At 47.8% G+C, this 21,187-nt stretch overlaps 1 protein-coding gene across 1 annotated transcript; it reads left to right on the top strand.

The window, feature by feature from the left end:
• Positions 1 to 737: 737 nt before the first annotated feature.
• On the top strand, positions 738 to 18,788 carry P3H4 (prolyl 3-hydroxylase family member 4 (inactive)). Its single transcript, XM_030220620.1, has 7 exons — positions 738 to 1,203; positions 2,560 to 2,706; positions 3,482 to 3,653; positions 8,461 to 8,589; positions 14,820 to 14,965; positions 17,489 to 17,572; positions 17,736 to 18,788. The coding sequence occupies exons 1-7, from the start codon at positions 754 to 756 to the stop codon at positions 17,883 to 17,885; spliced, it is 1,278 nt and encodes a 425-aa protein (XP_030076480.1). The 5' UTR covers positions 738 to 753; the 3' UTR covers positions 17,886 to 18,788.
• Positions 18,789 to 21,187: the final 2,399 nt, after the last annotated feature.

Genomic DNA, 21,187 nt, shown 5'->3' with positions numbered 1-21,187 from the left:
TTTGTGATAATCCCACAGTGTCTGCTTATATTTGGATTGCTTCAATTCCTCCCTACCAGGGACACCCACCATTCGGGGTTTCCTAGCCAGGTTTACCTATCTATAGTAGTCAGGGGAGCCGAGAAGCACTAGGACCCCGCGGGATCTTCTAACCCCGCCCCACCCCACCCCCTTTCACCATGACGGACCAAACCTCCGTCTCCCAGATTCCTTCATTCATCAGAAAGTGGAGTGAGCTGGGAGTCTAGACTACGTGCAGGGAGCAGGGGTTCTGGGGAGCACTGAAAAGAATGGGGGGACAGTGAGGGTCATCGGGGAACTGGGGAGCAGTGAGAGGAATCACTGGGGAGTAGTGAAGGGAATCAGGACTGGGGAGCAGTGAACAGAATTGGGGAAGGGGGCAGCAGGGGACTGGGGAGCAATGAAGGAAATCTGGGGGCCGCAGGGGACCGGCGAGCAGTGAAAGGAATCGAGGATCCCCAGGGGACTGAAGAACCTCGCGGGCAGAATCGAGGAGTGACGGGGGACTGGGGAGCAGTGGGAGGAATCGGGGATCCCCAAGGGACTGAAGAACCTCAGGGAACAGGGGAGCATTGAGGGGAATCGAGGGGACTGGGGAGCAGTGGGAGGAATCGGGGGTCCCCAAGGGATTGAAGAACCACGGGGGACAGGGGAGCATCGAGGGGAATCGAGGAGTGACGGGGGACTGGGGAGCAGTGAAATCGGGGATCTTCATCTGCACCTCCTCCATCCATGGGCCGGCTCTGGGCTTTGCTCCTGCTGGTGCTGCCTCCGGCCGGGGCTCAATACGAGCGTTACAGCTTCCGCGGCTTCCCCCGAGCGGACCTGCAGCCTCTGCTGCCCACTTACACCCGGGCGCAGGAGCTTTACGAGGCGGGGAGCTGGAGGGAGAGCGCGGAGGCGCTGGAGCTCAGCCTGCGGCTCCATCGCCTACTGCGAGACAGCGAAGCCTTCTGCGCGCGCAGTTGCAGCGATCCGGCGTCCAGCGACCTGGAGCCGGACGATCGGGAGGCTCGGGACCCGGAGTTGCTGCTCTTCGGCCAGGTCTTGCACCGGGCCGGCTGCCTGCGGGGCTGCAAGAAAAGCCTGCCCGCCTTGCAGCTGTCCTACCCGCCCCCGGACACCCTGCAGGACTTCCAGAGCAGAAAGCCCTACCTCTACCTGCACTATGCCCACTTCAAGGTGAGAACTGTGGGGAGTTACAGGGAGGTGGGGGGGGGGAGAGATAAAGGGGGTAAAAGTCTGTTAAGGGGAGAGATGAGAACTATGGAGGGTTATAGGGAGAAGTGGGGGGGGGAGGTAAAAGGGGTAAAAGTCTAATAAGGGGAGAGATGAGAACTATGGGGGGGGTTACAGGAAGAAGTGGGGGTAAAAGGGGTAGACGATTAAGGGGGAGAGATGAGAACTATGGGTGTTACAAGGAGAAGTAGGGGAGGGGAGAGAGAAGTAAAGAGGGTAATGGACACAGGGAGAGAGGAGAAGGAGGAGGGGGTCATTGGTAAAGGAGGTGAGTGCCAAAAGACAAGGTGGGTGGCAAATGAGAGGGGCAGAAACTAAGGAGATTGTTGGTGAAAGTCTTTTGAAGTTGGCATCTGAATGGTCCTGGGTTTGGATTCTCCCCCCCCCCCCCCCCCCCCACCCCCATTTCCAAATTCTCATACAAAGAACATTTGCAGAAATGTTGAGTAAATATACTAAAATTAGCACATCCTTTTTATATGATGTGTCTAGGATTCAGCACTGATGGAAGTGCTCTTGCTTGGACTCACACCCCCATCACCCCTGTCTTTGGAGGGCCGGTGGATGTCCCTGTTAGGCAGTTGCAAGCTTTGAATTTGGGGCCTGGCTGAGAGGATTGTGCTGGGAGCTGCAGTTTTTCCATGCTGCTTCTGTTCTGCTTTTGAAAGGTGTCCAGAAGAGGAGGAACCAGACTAGTGATCAGATGTGCTAAAGGGCTTTTCCCATTGTGCCTACATCTGGCACTAAGCTGGAGCAGTCTGGGTCTCGGTCTGGATCTGCTTGTTTATCCTACACCTCTGTTCTCTCCTGTATCCTTCTCTCTGTACCAGCTGAGCTTCTGCTAGAGGGAAGCCCTGCTGGAGCCCTTTGATTTATGGACAGTGACTGCCACCTCTTCCAGCTCCAGTAGCAGGACTGTGCTTTCCCTGCAGCTTTCAGTAGATGATGTAGGAGGTGGTGGGGGTAGAGAGACAGAGAGGAGGAGCAAAATGTTTACAGCACAAATGTCCCATAGCTGAGCGGTTTCTCAACTGAAACCCAGTCATTCCAAATTTTCCCACATCAGCCCAGTGAAATCCTTCCTCTCCCCCACCCTTTAGCTGCCTTTGGGGGGTTCTTTCTGCTTTCCTTTGGGGATTAAGCTGGTGACACTTCGAGTTTCATTTTCAAAGCACTTAGACTTACAAAAAGTTCCATAGTAACCTATGGAACTTTGTAAGTACATTCATCGCCTAGCCACTGTTACAATGCATCACTGTATTTTTTTTTTGGGGGGGGGGTCCTTCTTTTTCCCCCCAGATGAGCAATGTTGACAAGGCGGCCTCGGCCGCTCACACCTACTTGCAGAAGAATCCGAAGCATGAGATAACCCTCAGATACTTGGACTATTATAAGTCAATGCTGGATGAGGAGGATCTGGTGGATCTGGAGGCACAACCCTATGAGGTGAGTGGTCTTTCCGTCTGTCTGTCTGTCTGTCTGTCTGTCTATCCATGCGCTTGTGCAAGCAAACGCTGCATGTAAAGCAGAGAAGGAAGTGGGAGGAGGCAGCAGCAGAGTCACGGAGAGGTCCAGCTTCGCTACTACTTGTAAACTGCCTCTGATCGAATGCAATGTGGTATAGCAAATGTAACCGTAAAGAATAAATACCAGCGATCAGTGGGTCTGTGGGACTGGAAGAAAGGAAAAAGGGGGAAATGAGATGGGCCGTATGGTCTTTATCTGTCGTTGTAGTCAGTTTGTGTGATTTTATTAAGGAAACGAATGCTACAAGTCCATAGATGGGATGGGCAAGAAGATCACCTGACTTTAAAATACATAACCAGATCACAAGCCTGGTGGGAGTTGGGTGTTGGTCAGAGGGCGGAGGGTGGGGTTGGGTGGTCATTTCTCTCGGTGGAGGAGGGTGAACAGTGGAGTGCCGCGGGGATCTGTGCTTGGACTGGTGCCGTTGGACATGTTTGTACAGGGTCTGCAGGTTGGAACGACAGGTGAGGTGATTTAAGGAGGTCTTTTACCAAGTTTGTTGTGGATTCCCACCTCTTGAATTCCCTTACCTCTTAGTTGTTCTGTCTGTGTGCCTCCTATTTAGATTGTCAGCTCTTCGAGCAGGGACTGTCTTTTTTTCATGTATGGTGTACAGCGCTGCGTATGCCTTGTAGCGCTATAGAAATGATAAGTAGTAGTAGTAATTTCACAGTAACATCTCTCATCCTCACAGGCTATCTTTGTGACGGCAGTGAAGGCCTACAACAGTGGAGACTTCCGCAGCAGCGTTACAGGCATGGAACAAGCAGTGGTGGAGTATTATAAAGCCTATGAGGACTGTGTGGCTGGGTGCGAAGGGACTTACGAGATGAAGGAATCAAAAGACTTTTATCCAGCCATCGCAGGTACCTAGACATAGAGGTGGGCCTGCATTAGAAAGTGTGTTCACAGGGGACCTCAGCACTGCACACAATAAGATGATCTTCCACCACCTGCTTCTCTCTTTCCAGGAGGTGGGGAGGGGGCACCAGGGAATAGAAGGTCTCCCAACTCTTCCAGCCTTTTCTGCTGCAGTCTGAGCACTATTGGGAGAAGCTGAGGCTTTATCAAATCACAGAATATCACAGAAGAAGAGAGACAGATGCCAACAACGACCAGAAGAGGAGTGGACAAAAGCTGGATACAACATAGAAACCTGATGGTAGATAAGAGCCAAATGGCCCATCCAGTCTGTCCATCCACAGCAACTACTATCTCCTCCTTTCCCTAAGAGATCCTGCGTGCCTGTCCCATGCTTTCTTAAATTCAGACACAGTCCCTCATCTCCACCACTTCCAATGGGAGGCGATTCCAAGTGTCCACCACCCTTTCCGTGAAAAACTATTTCCTTAGATTACGCCTAAGGCTATAACCTCTTGACTTCATCCGTTTTCTTTCATTTGAAAGAGTTTCACCTCTTGTACATTAATGCTACAGAGATATTTAAATGTCTGTATCATATCCCCTCTCTCCCGCCTTTCTTCCAAAGTATTCATATTGAGAGCCTTAAGTCTGTCCCCATACGCTTTATGAAAGAGACCACTGACCAGTTTTGTAGCTGCCCTCTGGACTGAATCCATCCTGTTTAGATCTTCTTGTACATGCGGCCTCCAGAATAGTAAACAGTATCCTAAATGGGGCCTCACCAGAGACTTATATAAGGGCACTATCACCTCTTTTTTTTCTGCTGGCCATTCCTCTCCTTATGCATCCAATCAACCTTCTGGATTTGACCTTCACCTTTTCTACCTGTTTGGCCACCTTGAGATCATTGGACACAACCACCCTCAAGTCTCGCTTTTCTTTTGTACACAGAAGTATTTCACCCCTTATACTATACCTTTCCTTTGGATTTTTGCAACCTAAGTGTATGACCCTGCATTTTATAGCATGAAATCTGAGTTGCCAGATCCCTCCGCATGTTATCCACACCCTCAAGGGAAGGGCCGGTCTTAGCAAGTGCGGGGCCCTATGCAGACCAATCTGATGGGGCCCCATCCTAGCTCCAGGGCGGCCACCCCTCCCTCCGAGCTGCAGGACCATCCCCTAGGCTCCCCAGCTCCAAGGCCGGCTGGCCGGTCTCTCTCTCCCTCTCACCCACCAGCTCCAAGGCCCCCCTCCCTCTGAATTTTAAGTTACCTCGTCGTCGACGTCGGAGCGGCCGGCAGGTAGCAGCAGCCGTGAAAAGTGTGCGAGCTGCTGGGCAGCGCTTCAGGAGCCTTCCTTTCCCTCACTCAGCTCTGGTCCCACCCTCAAAACGAGGGCGGGACCAGAGCTGAACGAGGGAAGGGAAAGGAAGGCTCCCGAAGCGCCGCCCAGCAGCTCGCACGCTTTTCACGGCTGCTGCTACCTGCCGGCCGCTCCAACGTCGACGACGAGGTAACTTAAAATTCAGAGGGCGGGGGGACTGGAGTTTGGGCAATTGGGGCGGGGCAACTTCAGGCGCACCGCACGGGGCCCCCTTGAGCACGAGGCCCTTTGCGGTTGCCTCGGTCGCCTCGCCCTCAGACCAGCCGTGCTCAAGGGTGTCTACCCTATTACAAAGTTTGGTATCATCTGCAAAGAGACAAATCTTACCAGACAGTCTTTCTGCAATATCACTCACAAGATGTTAAAAGAGCAGGTCCATGGATCGGTCCCTGCGGAACACCACTGATAACATCCTTTTCCTCGGAGCAAACTCCATTTACCACTACTCTCTGTCTCCTTCCATTTAACCAGTTTTTAACCCAGTCAGTCACTTCAGTGCCCATAATTATCAGTCACCTGTACGGAACCGTGTCAAAGGCTTTACTAAAATCCAAGTACACCACATCAAGCGCCCCTCCCATATCCAACTATTTGGTCACCCAGTCAAAGAAATCAATCAAATTTGTCTGACAAGACCTGCCTCTAGTGAAACCATGCTACCTCGGGTCTTGCAGTCCATTTGATTCTAGAAACCTTACAATCCTCCACTTTAGAAGTGTTTCCATTAGTTTACTCACCACAGAGGTCAAACCAACCTCCTCCTTACTTCCACCACATCCGCCCTTCTCTCTTCCTCCGGGACCACACCAGACTCTAAGGCAGCATTGAAGCGGTCAGACAACGGAGCTGCCAAAACTTCCCTGAGTTCTTTGAGCACACTCAGATGTATCCCATCAGACCCCTTCGCTTTGTCTATTTTAGTTTAGCTAGCTGCTCATGAACACAGTCTTCTGAGAGTCAGTCCTGGTCCACTGAACATCCATCCCCATTAGCATCTGTTTTCTGCAGTCCTACCCTAGGCCTTTCGTTCGTGAACAAAGAGCAGAAATAATAGTTAAGCAGTTCAACTTTATCCTGATCGGCTTTATTCACCCTTGAGCCTCACTATGCCATTTTGGCACATCTTCCTATCACTTACATATCTAAAAAACGTCTTGTCCCCCAGTTTTACTGTACTGGCTATCTTTTTCTTCCATTTGTATCTTTGCTTTCCTGACAGCTTTTCCAGATTCTCTTAGCTTTTCTAGGTATTTTTGCCTGTCTTCCTCTTTCTGTGTCGTCTTGTAACTGTTGAAGACGAACCTTTTTTCTCTTACTTTTTCAGCTACTACATTTGAGAACCAAAGTGGCCATCTTTTCCTCTTACTTTTACATACTTTTCTAACATAAAGGTTTGTCGCCTTTAAACAAGCTCCTTTCAGTTTTGCCCACTGCAGTTCTACTTCGTTCAGCTGTTCCCATCCAACTATAACCTTCAGTCTTGAATAAACCTTCTCCTCATGCGTCTTAATATTGAACCACTAGATGCCAAACGATCACCCACCGTAACATCAGAAACACTCTCCCTGTTTGTAAGCAGCAGGTCCAGAATAGCTTCGTTCTGCCTGGGCTCCATTACCAACTGCTGGAACAAGTCTTCTTGTAGAGAATCCAAGATCCCCTTGCTTCTAGATGACCCCGCAGCAGGAACACCCCAATCAATGTCTGGCATATTAAAATCACCTATCAGTAGTACTTCCCCCTATCTTGTGAATGTCTTCAAATAAATCTCTGTCCTGATTATGAGGGAGGCCTGTATATCACACCAATGTGAATACTTTTTCCATTCCCTCTTTCAAGATTAACCCACCGTGCTTCTTCCTTACCCCATATGTCCTGCAATTCAGTCACTGTAATATTATTCCTAACATTTGATGCCAGTCTTCCACCCTTCTTTCCTACCCTGTCTTTTCTGAATAGATTATAGTCAGGTATAACTATATTCCAGTCATGGATCCCCGTGAACTACATCTCCATGGCTGCCACTAAATCCAAGTCGGCTTCTACCATTACCACCTCTAGATCTAGAATTTTGTTTCCCACGCTATGGGCATTGGTAAACAAAGCTCTCCAGATATTGTTCTTTTTTCCCATTTCTATGAAAGTATTCGATATCTTACATTCCTGAGAGTTGTTAATGACTTTGGGGCTTTTCTCACCCATCCCCAGCGAATCTAGTTTAAAGCCCTCTTTAGTACATTAGACAGTCTGTTACGGAACATACTTCATCCCTCCTTGTATACTCTAAAAAATGGGGAAAAAAAAGTATTTGTACAGTGGGCTGTGGAGCCAGGACAATGTGGCTATATGAGTGACAGGAAAGACAGTCTCCTGCCTATTAATGCTCTTTCCAGGGGAGGGGGAATGCCAGGTAGCCTGTCTGACACAGAGCCCAGTAGGAGTTAGCAAAGGATCAAAACAAACCATCCCAGAGGAGGAGCAGCTGCAAGCAGAAAATGCCAGAAAAGTAGGGGGTGCCACATTACCTCAGGATAAACTAGTTAGGTCCTCTTTTCACACCTTGGAATGAATGGTTTTGTGAGTCTAAGTTTCTTTCAAAATCAATGGGTAGAGGAGTGTGGTAGCTGTGTTAGTCCACTCTTAAGGTTATCAATAGAAATCAAACAAAATAAAACATGGAAAAGAAAATAAGATGATACCTTTTTTATTGGACATAACTTAATACATTTCTTGATTAGCTTTCGAAGGTTGCCCTTCTTCGTCAGATCGGAAATAAGCAAATGTGCTAGCTGACAGTGTATATAAGTGAAAACATTCAAGCATTACTATGACAGTCTGACAGGGTGGGAGGATGGGGGTGGGTAAGAGGTATGCATGGGGACATCAAAGCATATCATTGATATTCTAACAGGATGGGTGTGGATAGGTGAGGGGTGGGGTGATCAACAGAGACATACAGCTTTATGGTTTATAATGGGCTAGGAACCCCAGATCCTTGTTAAGTCCTGTTAGAATATCAATGATATGCTTTGATGTCCCCATGCATACCTCCTACCCACCCCCATCCTCCCACCCTGTCAGACTGTCATAGTAATGCTTGAATGTTTTCACTTATATACACTGTCAGCTAGCACATTTGCTTATTTCCGATCTGAAGAAGAAGGGCAACCTTCGAAAGCTAATCAAGAAATGTATTAAGTTATGTCCAATAAAAAAGGTATCATCTTATTTTCTTTTCCATGTTTTATTTTGTTTGATTTCTATTGATAAAATCAATGGGGAAATCAGGATGACAACCCCCAGGTATGCAGTGGGGCAAAAGCCAGGACTGGATCAGCCCCTTTGTTGACCTGGGATGACGCAGCAGCCCTGTTCTTAGCTGCATTTACTGCAACCTCCATGCCATTTGCTCTTTTTCTCCAGATCTTTTTGTCGATGCCCTGCAATGCAAAGTGGATTGTGAGCCTTCTCTGACACCAAACGTGGGCGGATTCTTTGTGGAGAAATTTGTGGCCACCATGTACCACTACCTGCAGTTCGCATATTACAAATGTAAGTTTCAGGGTCCAAGCCAGGTGACACCATCTGTGAAAAGAGGGAGTGGTCTAGCACCCAGACAAGTGAGTTGTGAGGAGGGACTGCATTAGACACCCATGAAATCCAGGCTCAGCTTTGCCCTCTGACTCTGTGTGTATTTGTGACTTCTGGAAATTAAGTTGATCTCCCAGTGCCTGAGTTCCAGTGCCAGCTGGGCCACTGACTCTGTTTGTGACCTGGGGAGAATCATTTTACATCTCTGTGCTTCAGAGATCCCATTGATAGAATTAAACAGAGATAGTGAAGTAAAGGGACTCACCCATGGTCATACAGTGAGTTAGAGGCAGAAATGAGTGTAGACCGTGGATCATAATTATAAGTCCTTGAGTAATCCTAGGCAGTGGCATAGCCAGAAGGCAACTTTTGGGTGGGCAACAGGTTACCAAGGTTGGGCCCCCACTCCCTGCTCTCCCTGCCCCACCACCAAACTTCAAAATTGAATACCTTAGCCGGCGGGGATCTCCAAGCCTCACCTGCTGAAGACATCCTCAACCCACCGAACCTCCAGGCAGATCTGCCAAGTCTCCCGCTTTCATCTCCTGCCACAGTGCCGGCGTCTCCTGCTGAACAGCTATGTTTCCACTTTCCAGGGACAGCAGGAAATGCCTTCATTAAATGTCATCTCCTGCTGCCGCTGGTCTCGCAGCAGCAGGAAATGATGTTTTACAAGGTGTCTCCTGCTGTCACTGGAAAGTGGAAACAGAGCTGTTCAGCAGGAGACGCCGGCACTGTGGCAGGAGATGAAAGCGGGAGACTTGGCAGATCTGCCTGGAGGTTCGGTGGGTTGAGGATGTCTTCAGCAGGTGAGGCTTGGAGATCCCCGCCGGCTAAGGAGCAGAACTGTGGTGGTTGTGGGTGGAGCTGTGGGCAGTTATGGGCGGAGCTGTGGGTGGTTCTAGGTGAAGCTATAGGCAGGCTGGGTGGAGGTAAGGGTAGGTTGGGGCAGAGCTATGAGCAGGTTGGGGCGGAGCTATGGCCGGGCCCTAAATCTCCCACTTGGGAGGCTGACCCCTTGGCAGCTCTGCCCAGGCCATCAGAACACCACAGCAGTCAGCAGCAGCGCTCCCATCCACCGACGCTGGCAGCCCACACATGTTTGTTTCTCATGGGTGAGCATGCAGAAGAACTGCATGTGCATGGGGTGCTGGCATTAGCAGCTAGAAGCACTGCTGCTGATTGCTGGTGTGTTCTTACAGCCCGAGGGTTCAGAGGCTGAGGATGTCTTCAGCTGCTGGGGTTTGGAGATCCCCGCTAGCTACACCAGTGGTATATGCTGTTGCTGGTTGGGCCTGAGCCCAAAGTGGATGGGTCTGGGTCTGGGTCTGGGTCTGGGTCTTCCCAGGCCCGCCTGTGGCTACTTCCCTGATCCTATGCAGAAAAGGGGAGCAGGCTCAGATTCCTGGAAGACTGCATCCTACAGTAGATGAAGCAGCTATGTCATTCTGGTTTCTGTCCAGCAGAGGGGGCATGTGATCTGCATTGATTTCAGATTTACTGCACAGACTGTCACATTAGTTTAATCTTGTTTAATTAGACTTGTTTGATCACTTTCAATGATTCATGCCAAATTGGTTAGGTTTACAAGTAAACATAAGAGCATGTACCATCAAATGATTTACATATACATAATAAAATGCCCCCCAAAAAATCCAAAAAGAGAATAAAACTAATCATAATCAACCAGAGGTATAATAACTAAAGACAGAGTGATGTAAACCACAAAAGTGAAGAAAAAAAAAGAAAGATGCAGGAAGACCTCTTCAGAAACCCCTCCTTGTTCTGAGTGTAAGCCAACACAGAAAAATCAGTTTTCAAGCTTTGTTTTCTAATAAGCTCTCATTCAGAGCCAGAATGGGGGGGGGGGGGGGGGGGGGGGGAGGTACAAACAGGACAGTTGCCCTGGGATCCCCCCCCCCCCCCCCCCCCCCCAATGCTGGCTGTGAATGAGAGCTTATTAGAAAACAAAGCTTGAAAACTCTATGGTTCATCCAGTCTGCCCGTTAATAAATTTCTTAATTTCTTACATTAAGAAATGCACATGGGATCCCATGGCATAAGGGCCCCAAGCCTGCCCAGAGTAGAAGAAACTACAGCATCCCAAATATAACATATACATAGTAACATAGTAGATGATGGCAGATAAAGACCTGTATGGTTCATCCAGTCTGCCCGTTAAGAAATTTCTTAATTTCTTACATTAAGAAATGCACAATTTCAAAATTGTCATATTTCATTTTCTAAAACCTGGCTATAAAATTATTTTGTGTTGTTTTCATCTGATCATTTATTTTTCCCAATTAGGACCACTTCCTCTTGTCACTTTTCTCCTAGGTTATACCTTCAATTGCCCACAGCTAGCAATGCTACTCCCTTAAAGGGAAAGAGGATGGGATTTGATCTACAGCCTTTCTGTGGTTACATCAAAGCAGTTTGCATATTATATACAGGTACTTGTTTTGTACCTGGGGATCTGAGCATCCCTAACACTGGTCCAGCTTACCTCTCAAATGTACTCATTCCCCATTCCTCCCCTCGACCCCTGCGTTCCTCTCAGCAAGCCCTTCTCCACCTCCCATCTCCCTCCATTAAAAGGCTTGAGACCACCCAAGCCACTGCTTTTGCCTATGCTGGTCTCAAACTTTGGAACACTCTATCCCTTTAGCTCAAAACAGAAACCGCATACTGTACCTTTAAAAAGCTTTTGAAATCCTGGCTCTTCAACCAGGCCTTTTCTATATCATGCAGAGATCATATATGCTTTCTGCTGCTTAAATTCTCCTTTTCTGTTTGCTGCTCTTTCTGAGCTTTTAATTGTACACTGCTTAGCTGCCATCTTTTTATTTAGATTTTTCTCACTCCTTTTTCAGTAGTAGCTCAAGGTGAGTTACATTCAGGTACTCTGGATATTTCTCTGTCCCTGGAGGGCTCACAATTTAAGTTTGTACCTGAGGCAAAGGAGGGTTAAGTGACTTGCCCAAGATCACAAGGAGCAGCAGTGGGATTTGAACCGGCCGCCTCTGGATTGCAAGACCAGTGCTCTAACCACTAGGCCACTCCTCCACTCAACAACATTCCATGTAGAATCACCAATAGTAGCAACGGAATCTCAAATAGTAGCAACGTTCGATGTTCCACTGCACTAACCACTAGGCTACTCCTCCACTAGCAACATCCCATGTAGAAGCCTGCCCTTGCAGATCAGCAATGCGGCCGCGCAGGCTTCTGTTTCTGTGAGTCTGACGTCCTGCACCTACGTGCAGGACATCAGACTCACAGAAACAGAAGCCTGCGCGGCTGATCTGCAAGGGCAGGCTTCTACATGGGATGTTGCTAGTGGAATAGCAACATTCCATGTAGAATCTCAAATAGTAGCAACAGAATCTCAAATAATTTATTTGGATTTTGCTCACACCTTTTTCAGTAGTAGCTCAAGGTGAGTTACATTCAGGTACTCTGGATATTTCTCTGTCCCAGGAGGGCTCACAATCTAAGTTTGTACCTGAGGCAATGGAGGGTTAAGTGACTTGCCCAAGATCACAAAGAGCAGCAGTGGGATTTGAACCGGCCACCTCTGGATTGCAAGACTGGTGCTCTAACCACTAGGCCACTCCTCCACTCAGCAACATTCCATGTAGAATCACCAATAATAGGAACATTCCATGTAGAATCTCCAATAGTAGCAACATTCCATGTTCCACTGCACTAACCACTAGGCTACTCCTCCACTAGCAACAGAAGCCTGCCCTTGCAGATCAGCAACGCGGCCGCGCAGGCTTCTGTTTCTGTGAGTCTGACGTCCTGCACATACGTGCAGGACGTCAGACTCACAGAAACAGAAGCCTGCGCGGCCGCGTTGCTGATCTGCAAGGGCAGGCTTCTACACGGAATGTTGCTAGTGGAATAGCAACATTCCATGTAGAATCTCAAATTTTTATTTATTTATTTAGATTTTGCTCCCACCTTTTTCAGTAGTAGCTCAAAGTGAGTTACATTCAGGTACTCTGGATATTTCTCTATCCCAGGAGGGCTGACAATCTAAGTTTGTACCTGAGGCAACAGAGGGTTAAGTGACTTGCCCAAGATCACAAGGAGCAGCAGCGGGATTTGAATTGGCCACCTCGGGGATTGCAAGACCGGTGCCCTAACCACTAGGCCACTCCTCCACTGTGATTGGCAGTATATCAAATAAAAGGAAATAAATTCAAATGTTTTGCCACTGAGCTTTCCCCCTTAGACACAGAGAAGGAGAAAAGCCTCAGTGAGTCAGATCCTAAAAGGGGTTTGAAATACTGCTTTTCTCTGGTACAACCAAAGTGGTTTACATTTATTATTTATTTATTTATTTGTAACATTTGTGTCCCACATTTTCCCGCCCATTAGCAGGCTCGATGTGGCTTACATAATACCCTCAAGGCGATCCCCAAGTCCAGTAGATATTAAACAAATACAGTTTAAAATAAGGGTCAGGTAAGGTTAGGGTATACAAGTACAACAAGGGTCAAGGAACTAAGGAATATACAATGTCCATTGCGATGTGAGGTTTTGATGCATTACGGAGTTAAAGCATTTAAGTTGGATCAGAAGAGTAGGCCTTGCAAAACAGATAGGTCTTTAATGATTGCCTGAAGTTTAGATGGTTATGGATCGTTTTCACACTCTTTGGTAATGCATTCCACATTTGTATACCTAAGTATTTTTAATTTTTTTTATTTTTGTTACATTTGTACCCACGCTTTCCCACTCATGGCAGGCTCAATGCGGCTTACATGTAGGGGAAATTGGATGCATAGGTTGATTTGTATCTGAGTCCAATGCAGCTTGGATAGTGGAGGTTCAGATAGGAACGTGACACTCTGATCCTGTTATTATACGCAGATACTTTCTCTCTCCCTAATGTGCTCATAATCTACCTTTTTTACTTGGGGCAACAGAGGGCTGAGGGGCCCTTTTACAAAGGAACACTGGAAAATGGCCTGCGGTAGTGTATACGCGTGTTTTGGGCGGCGCAGAATCATTTTTCAGCACACCTGTAAAAAATGCCTTAAAAAATTTTTTTTTGCAGAAAATGGACTTGCGGCAAAATGAAAATTGCCACGCTTCCATTTTGGGTCTGAGACCTTACCGCCAGCCATGGACCTAGTGGTAAGGTCTCGCATGGTAACAGGGCGGTAATGGTCTACACACACATAAAATGCCGATTACTGCCCGATTACCACCCGCACGCCAAAAAATAAAAATATTTTGTGGCGCGCATAGCAGACACGCGTCAAAAATGAAATTACCGCAAGGGCCACGTGGTAGCTGGGTGGCAACTCAAAATTGATGCGCGTTGGGCGGGCGTAAGCACCTAAGCGGCTTAGTGACTTGCCCAGGATCACCAATGAGCATCAGTGAGAATCAAACCCAGTTCTGTAGGTTCTCAGCCCACCACACTAATCATTAGGCTGTTCCTCCGTTCAAGTGCCACTGACTTCAACCTCCGAGTTAGCTGACACTCATCTGTAGATGGTAATCTGGGGGAACAAGTGAAAAAGTACCTGTAAACCACCTCGATTTGTGCTTCAAAAGAGGCAGTATATCAAATTGATAAACTTAAACTTAAAAATATCCTTTCCCCAACTCTGGTGTAGTTTAAGCCCCTCGATCGACCCTTGGTTTTCATTCCCAGGTTTTCAGGATACCCCCTAATGAATATGCATGAGAACATACAATGGAGATAGTAGATATGCAAAACTCTCTCATCCATATCTGTTAGGAATATCCTAAAAATCTGACCTGTTGGCAGTCCTCGAGGATGGGAGAACGAATCAAGGCTCTGCATTAACTGTACTCTGGAACAGGGGTTCTCAACCTAGATCCCAGAACACACCTAGCCAGTAAGGTTTTCAGGATATCCACAATGAATATGCATGAGATAGATCTGCATACAATGGAGGTAGTGCATTCAAATTTATCTTAAGACTATTCACTGTTGATATCCTGAAAACTTGACTGGCTGGGTGTGTACCAAGAACTCTTAAGTGCATCTCTGCAGCCACCCCAGTAGTCTTCAGGGATGAGGAGGTTTCTGTGAAAAAACAGTAATCTTTCTAGCTCTTGGGCGCACAGGGTGCAGGAGTGGATCTGAAACTGGATTACACAGTGATAGTTTAACGTCAACCTTTGCTCCCTGTGCTCTTTTCCAGTGAATGACATTAAGAATGCAGTGCAGTGCGTGGCCACCTACAGGCTCTTTGACCCCAAAGACGAGGTCATGCAGCAGAACCTCGTGTATTATCGCTTCCATAGGGAGCGCTGGAGCCTGGAGGAGCAGGACTTCCAGCCCAGACAGGTGTGTGCTATGCTAAGGATATCTCTTACCCAAGCGTATGTTGTGAAGAGAGAAAAACAGCAGAAGGAGCTAAAAACTCCATAGAACTGCCTCACTGCTTGTAACCGCCAGTGAAGAAATAGGAAGTGACATCATCGAGAGCAGGACATGGTAGAGGGAAGCCTGCAGGGCTGGCGCAGATTACCTATATGAATCACCACCGAGGACAGCTCTGAGGTAGACCGGGGAGTGGGGGGGGGGGGGGGGGGGGGTTCAGAGAGAGAGATAAGCAGATGCCGGGCTCTGGATGGAGAAGAGGGAGAGAGGAGAATGAGGCACCGTCATTGAGGTGTTTTGGGGGTGTTGTGGGCCACTAGAATGGGTGGGCCTGAGGCAAGAATGGGTTGGCTTGTACCCACCCAGGCCCATACATAGCTGCGCCAGTGGCTCAGACCACAAAGGTAGTAAAAACTATTTTAGTATGAATTTATTAATTGGAGTATGTCAACTTTTGGAAATATGATGCTTCTCTAATATCTTGCTTCTCAGTTTCAGTTTCTTTGGAATTGATGTGCTGTATATGCTACATCCAATTTCTTAAGATTTCCAGTTCTGGTTTTTTGCCTTCATATGCCTATTACTGATCTGTGGCCCCTTGTTTCCTATTTGTTGAGTGTCTGTCTGTGTTTCATGTGTGTGACCAAGGTGTGGTATTCTTCTAGCATGCGGTTTGTGTGGAGATCTTGTAAGCTGTCTGTTTTCTCACTAGGTGGTGTACTGCCCAGAGCAGTGGCATAGCTATGGAGGGCTATGGGGGCCTGGGCCCTCCAAACTGGATCTGTGCCCCTCGTTTGGCTGGCAGGGGTCCCCAGCCCCCGCCAGCTAAAGCGTTTTTTTCCAGCCCTGGTCTCCGGTGCCACCGCATTTCCTGCCCTGCTCTCTCTTCCCCTCACATCCGGCGCGCTCGTTTTAGTGAAACTGAGCATACACACATGCGGCGGTGGGGGTGGGGAGGTGGACCAAAATGTGCCCCCTCGCTTTTGGCTCTGCCCCCTCCTACCTCTAGGTCTGGCTACACCCCTGGCCCAGAGTAGAAGGGCCTGGTATAATATTTACAGTGCTGCCTTTTCATGGACAAGATTGTTGCTCTTTGTGTCGAGGGAGTTGGTGCTGTGTTTCTTCAGGGTTCCTATTAGAAGCGTAGCTAGGGGGGGCACGAGGCCGAGCCATCAAGAAACTGAACCAGGCCCGGAGCAGAGCCGCCACTGGGCCCAGGACAGGACCACCGCCCCCCCCCCCCCCAGATCGCGTCTACCGCCCCCCTGGATCATGGCTGCCCCTCCAATCGTCGCTGCTGCCCCCCCCCCCCCCAGATCACTACCTAATTGAAATACCTTGTTGACTGGCGGGGATCCCGAGGCCCCGCCAGCAGAAGACGTCTTCCTCCAGCGCTGCTCTTCTGCTGATTGCCTGCCCCTGCGGCTGCTTTTCCTCTCAGGGCATGCGCCCTTTCAAAACGGAGCGTGCGCGCCTGAGAGGAATAGCAGCCATTCAGCTGGGCAGAAGAGCAGTGCTGGAGGTGCTCCTCCGGGTCCTCCTCAGCCTCCAAGGAGGGGCCCGGTCGCTGTGCCGGCGTTTTCTCTCTCCTGCTCCTGTTGAGACGCGATCACTCGGATCCCATCCGGAGCAGGAGAGAGACCCCGGCGCCAGGCCCCCTTTGGAGGCCCGGGCTCGGGGAATTTTGCCCCCCTGCCCCCTCTCACCGGCCCTGGTACCAGGGTAAAGGCTGCTCTCCCAAACACACGTCCGCCAGCGCCTATTTTTAATGCAATGCGTTGCATTTAAAACATGTGTCGGCACCATCAGCAGTCCACTCTCCTCTCCCCCTGCATCTTCAACCTGGCTACGCTTCCGGTTCCTACTTCTAGTTGCGGTTACTTATTCTGCATCTAAGGCCGTGTCTGTATTCTGCAGGAGTGGTATAAGTGAGGTATTCTGATAGTGTTTCGTTTCTATGTAGAGGGTTGTGGAAGTCTGACTTGTTCTGTTTTTCCAGCAAGAAGCGTATTGATATTCTAGGCCACTGCCTTCTAAAGGTAGGGTTGTTGCTATCTGAGTCCTGGACATTGGCACTTCTTTATTACGACAGATTTTCGATATAAGTCTGAAAGAGGTTTGTGGTTTTTAAGGTTTTAGAGCTTTGAAGGAGTTCCCCCCACCCCAACCTGGTCCTCAGTACCTTGGCAGAGATGATCTTATAGGGGCCCATCTTAATTTTTCTGCCCAAGGCCTATTCAGTCCTAGCTACACCTCAGAGCAGGGACTGTCTCTTATGTATCTGTCCAGTGCTGCATGTAACTTGCAACACTATATACATATTTAATAGCAGTAGTTGTGCAGTTTATTGTATTAGGATATTTAACCTGTCTTTACAGAAAGCTCAAAGCAGAATTCAAAAGTACAGTCATAAAATAATACATAAAACCGACAGTAAAAATACTTAAAACAATCAGATAACAGTCTGTCATTATCTCCTCCTTCTAGGAAGCTTTTGGATATTATAACCAGACAACCCTTCAGGCCGCACTGCTGGAGTTTGCACAGCATTACCTTCACGCAGATGATGAGGTGAGTTGGTGCTATATTCCCAGCCCCAGAGCGAGGGGACACAGGTCTACCTTCCATATATCACACATGAGGTGAATTGGTGGCACTTTCTTAGCCTCAGAGTAATGGGACACTAGTCTGCCTTTCTTACCTCACCTTGTTCTTTCTTGCTGTGATTGCCCAGATGGAGATAGAGAATGATGCAGGAACTTTGGAGAAGGAGACACCATTGGACAGTGAATTTGAAGGAGACGGTGATTATGAAGAAGAAATTTATGCCGACTGGTGGCAGGAGCCCAGGTCGAAGGGAGACAAGGCAGACACTGAGGTGTGAGCAGGGCTGCCATGGGAGAACCTGTTACTTCATAGAGACTGTGCAATTGGAGGAGGGGGCTGACTGGGTCTCTTCTTACATTGCCCTGTCCTGCAGGGAAAGGGCACAAGGTGCATCGCAGAAACCACAGGTCTCATGCAGTAGAGACAGCGGCTATGGCCTGACAGGCTAACAGCCCTCCTCAGGTACCTCAAACTACTACCCACATTCAAGGGATGTTACCTTTGGGGGCATGGGGGTTGTTTCTCTTATCTGGGATCCCATTTTTGAAAACAAGTCCAATCCCTCAATGTGCAATCCAGAAGATACAAGAGGGATTAAATTCAAGAGTCTCAGAAAATGTGAGTTTGACTTATACATTAAATGAGTCTCTCAGAGGATATTCACTTTCTGATGTCCTGGGTACAGGTCAGCCATAAACCCTGCATCTGACACGAGGCCTAGAGAAAGAAAACTAATTTAATCTGGTTTAATTTGTTTCCAGTTTTAATCTTCAGATCCTGGCTGTTCTTTTCCTAAACTGCTAAATCCAGACAGTCCTTCAAGTGATCCAGTGTTTGGAGGGATACATTGGGTCATTCTTGGTTTCCTGGCTTGAATTTAACATAAATGCATGCTCAACTAGGGATGTTGAGATGAATCAGGAACGAGCTAGGAACTAGACATGGGGAGGGGGAGGGGAGGAGGGTCAAGGCACACATTGACCACCATCTTGCACTAACTCCCATCTGTCAAGCCAGTTCTGGCTTCTCACCCTATTTAGAACTGTGGGAATTGTGGTTCTAATTTTCCATGGACACTTTTCCCACCAGCCTTTGTAAATTTAACCCTATGGTGACAAGTTTTAATGAAAAAGCAAAAGAAGCCCCCTGAGAAAGCAAACTTACTTAGCTGTGGCAGGTGTTCTCCGAGGACAGCTGGCCAATCATTCTCACAACTGGATGACGTTATCCAAAGGAGCCTGGTGCAGACACTGCCCAGTGCTCTGTCTCTTTAAGAGGCTTCTGGCAGCATCCCACTGCGCATGTACAGGTGTCTTCTTGCCCGATGTGTGAGCGTGGAATCAGTACATAGCTGGAAAAAGAAAATAACTCTAAGGGAAGGAACGAGGGTTTGTGAGAATGATTGGCCTGCATGTTCTCGGAGAACAACTTCTATAGGTAAGCAACTTCACTTTCTCTGAAGACCAGCAGGCCATATCATTTCACAACTGAGCTAACTGAAAACAACAGTACTAGGACAATAGGGCTTGCAATGGCAAGGCGTTAATAACTAAACAGCCTGAAATCAAACCAGACTGGTTTTGAAGGTGCAGCCTGGAACAGAAATAACAGGCCTAGGAGTGTGGAGTAAGATTCTAGCTCATAGGTCTTTCTGGGCGTGGAACTGTTATTATACTTCAATTTGTGAGTTCCAGGGGATAGAAAGATGTGAATGGTGTCAGGGAACAGAGATGCTCTGGAGTTCTGAGAAGGGGGAGTAGGAATATAACCCTTGCTAGGATGGATGGGGATAAAAAATTTGAAACGTGAGATGAATCTGCTTAGGAGGTATAAGGGATGGGTGAGACTAGCCTGGAGGAGAGGGGAACTGACCAAGATGGGGTGAGAGGGAACGTAATAGGGGGGGGGGGGAGGAATTAATAGAAACAAGACAGGTCAGGTCAGAAGAAGGTAGGGAGCAGAGAAATGTACATAAGAACATAAGTGTTGCCATTTTGGAACAGACCAAAGGTCCATCAAGCCCAGTACCCTGTTCACAACAATGGCCAATCCAGATCATTAGTTCCTGGCAAGATCCCAGAACAGTAAAACAGATTTTATGATGCTTATCTTACAAATAAGCAGTGGATTTTTCCAAGTCCATCTTAATAATGATTTCTAGATATTCTTTTAGGAAATTATCCAAACCTTTTTTAAACCCTGCTACGTTAACTGCTTTTACCACATTCTCTGGCAATGAATTTCAGAGTTTAATTACATGTTGTGTGAAGAAATATTTTTTCCGATTTGTTTTAAATGTACCACGTAATAGCTTCTTTGCGTGCACTCTAGTCCTAGTATTTTTGGAAAGAGTAAACCAAGCCATTCACATGTACGCATTCCAATCCAGTCAGTATTTTATAGACTCTATCATATCTCCCCTCAGTTGTCTCTTCTCCAAGCTAAAGAGCCCTAGCCTCATCAGCTTTTCCTCATAGGAAAGTTGTCCCATCCCCTTTATGGTTTTCGTTGCCCTTCTCTGTACCTTTTCTGATTCCACTATATCTTATTTGAGATGCGGTGACCAGAATTGCACACAGTATTTGAGGTGCAGTTGTACCATGGAGCGATATAAAGGCATTATAATGTCCTCATTTTTGTTTTCCATTCCTTTCCTAATAATACCTAACATTCTATTTGCTTTCTTAGCTGCCACTGCACACTGATCTGTGACCTGCTGGCTGATGACAATGAGAGCATCCACCTTTACCTTCGGCAAGTAGGCTTGAGCCTGCACCATGTCTAGCAGGGCTCCAATGAACTCCAATTGTTGTTTCAGTTGGAGGTGGGACTTTGGGTAATTTATCATGAACTGTAGCAGCTCCAACTCCCGAATAGTTCTCTGCAAGGACTCCTGAGCACCTTCCTTCTAAGTGCTCTTGATCAGCTAATCGTCCAGGTAGAGAAATACTTGCACTCCCAGCCTGCATAGCAACACCGTGACTACCACTAGACACTTGGTAAAGATCCTGGGAACTGACACAAGGCCAAAGAGCAGAATGCGGTACTTGAAGTGCTGAGTCCTTACACAAAATCTTAGATACTTCCTTTGACTAGGGAGTATCTGAATGTGGGTGTAAGTATCCTTGAAGTCCAGAGAACATAGCCTATTATTTGCCTGAATCATGGGGAGAAGGGTGCCTAGGGAAAGCATCCTGAACTTTTCTTTGACCAGATACTTGTTCAGGCCCCTGAGGTCTAGGATGGGACATTATTCCCCCCATTTTCTTATGCACAAGGAAGTACCTGGCTTAGAATCCCTTTCCTTCTTGCCCTAGTGGAATGGACTCAACCGCACTGGCCTTCAGAAGGGCGGAGAGTTCCTCTGTAAATACTCCTTTGTGCAGAGAGCTGAGGTAAGGTGCTCTCGGTGGGCAATATGGAGGCAGGTGTTTCCAATGGAGTGCATATCTATGGCAGACTATTTGGAGAACCCACTGTTTGGAGGTTACAAGGGGCCACCTCTCTTGGGAAACATTCAGCCTTCCTCCTACTAGCAGGTCGTCCAGATGAGCTACTTGGATGGTGGCTATGCTACCC

Source organism: Microcaecilia unicolor, chromosome 12 (assembly GCF_901765095.1).
Source record: "Microcaecilia unicolor chromosome 12, aMicUni1.1, whole genome shotgun sequence".
In the NCBI taxonomy this organism is placed as follows: Eukaryota; Metazoa; Chordata; class Amphibia; order Gymnophiona; family Siphonopidae; genus Microcaecilia; species Microcaecilia unicolor.
This window is presented reverse-complemented; position numbering and strand designations above follow the sequence as displayed.

Excerpts from the sequence above, each read along its gene's own strand:
- P3H4 (XM_030220620.1), top strand. The coding sequence starts at position 754 with ATGGGCCGGCTCTGGGCTTTGCTCCTGCTGGTGCTGCCTCCGGCCGGG. Across the intron at positions 1,204-2,559 it reads TGCACTATGCCCACTTCAAG|ATGAGCAATGTTGACAAGGC; the intron begins GTGAGAACTGTG and ends TTTTCCCCCCAG. Across the intron at positions 2,707-3,481 it reads TGGAGGCACAACCCTATGAG|GCTATCTTTGTGACGGCAGT; the intron begins GTGAGTGGTCTT and ends TCATCCTCACAG.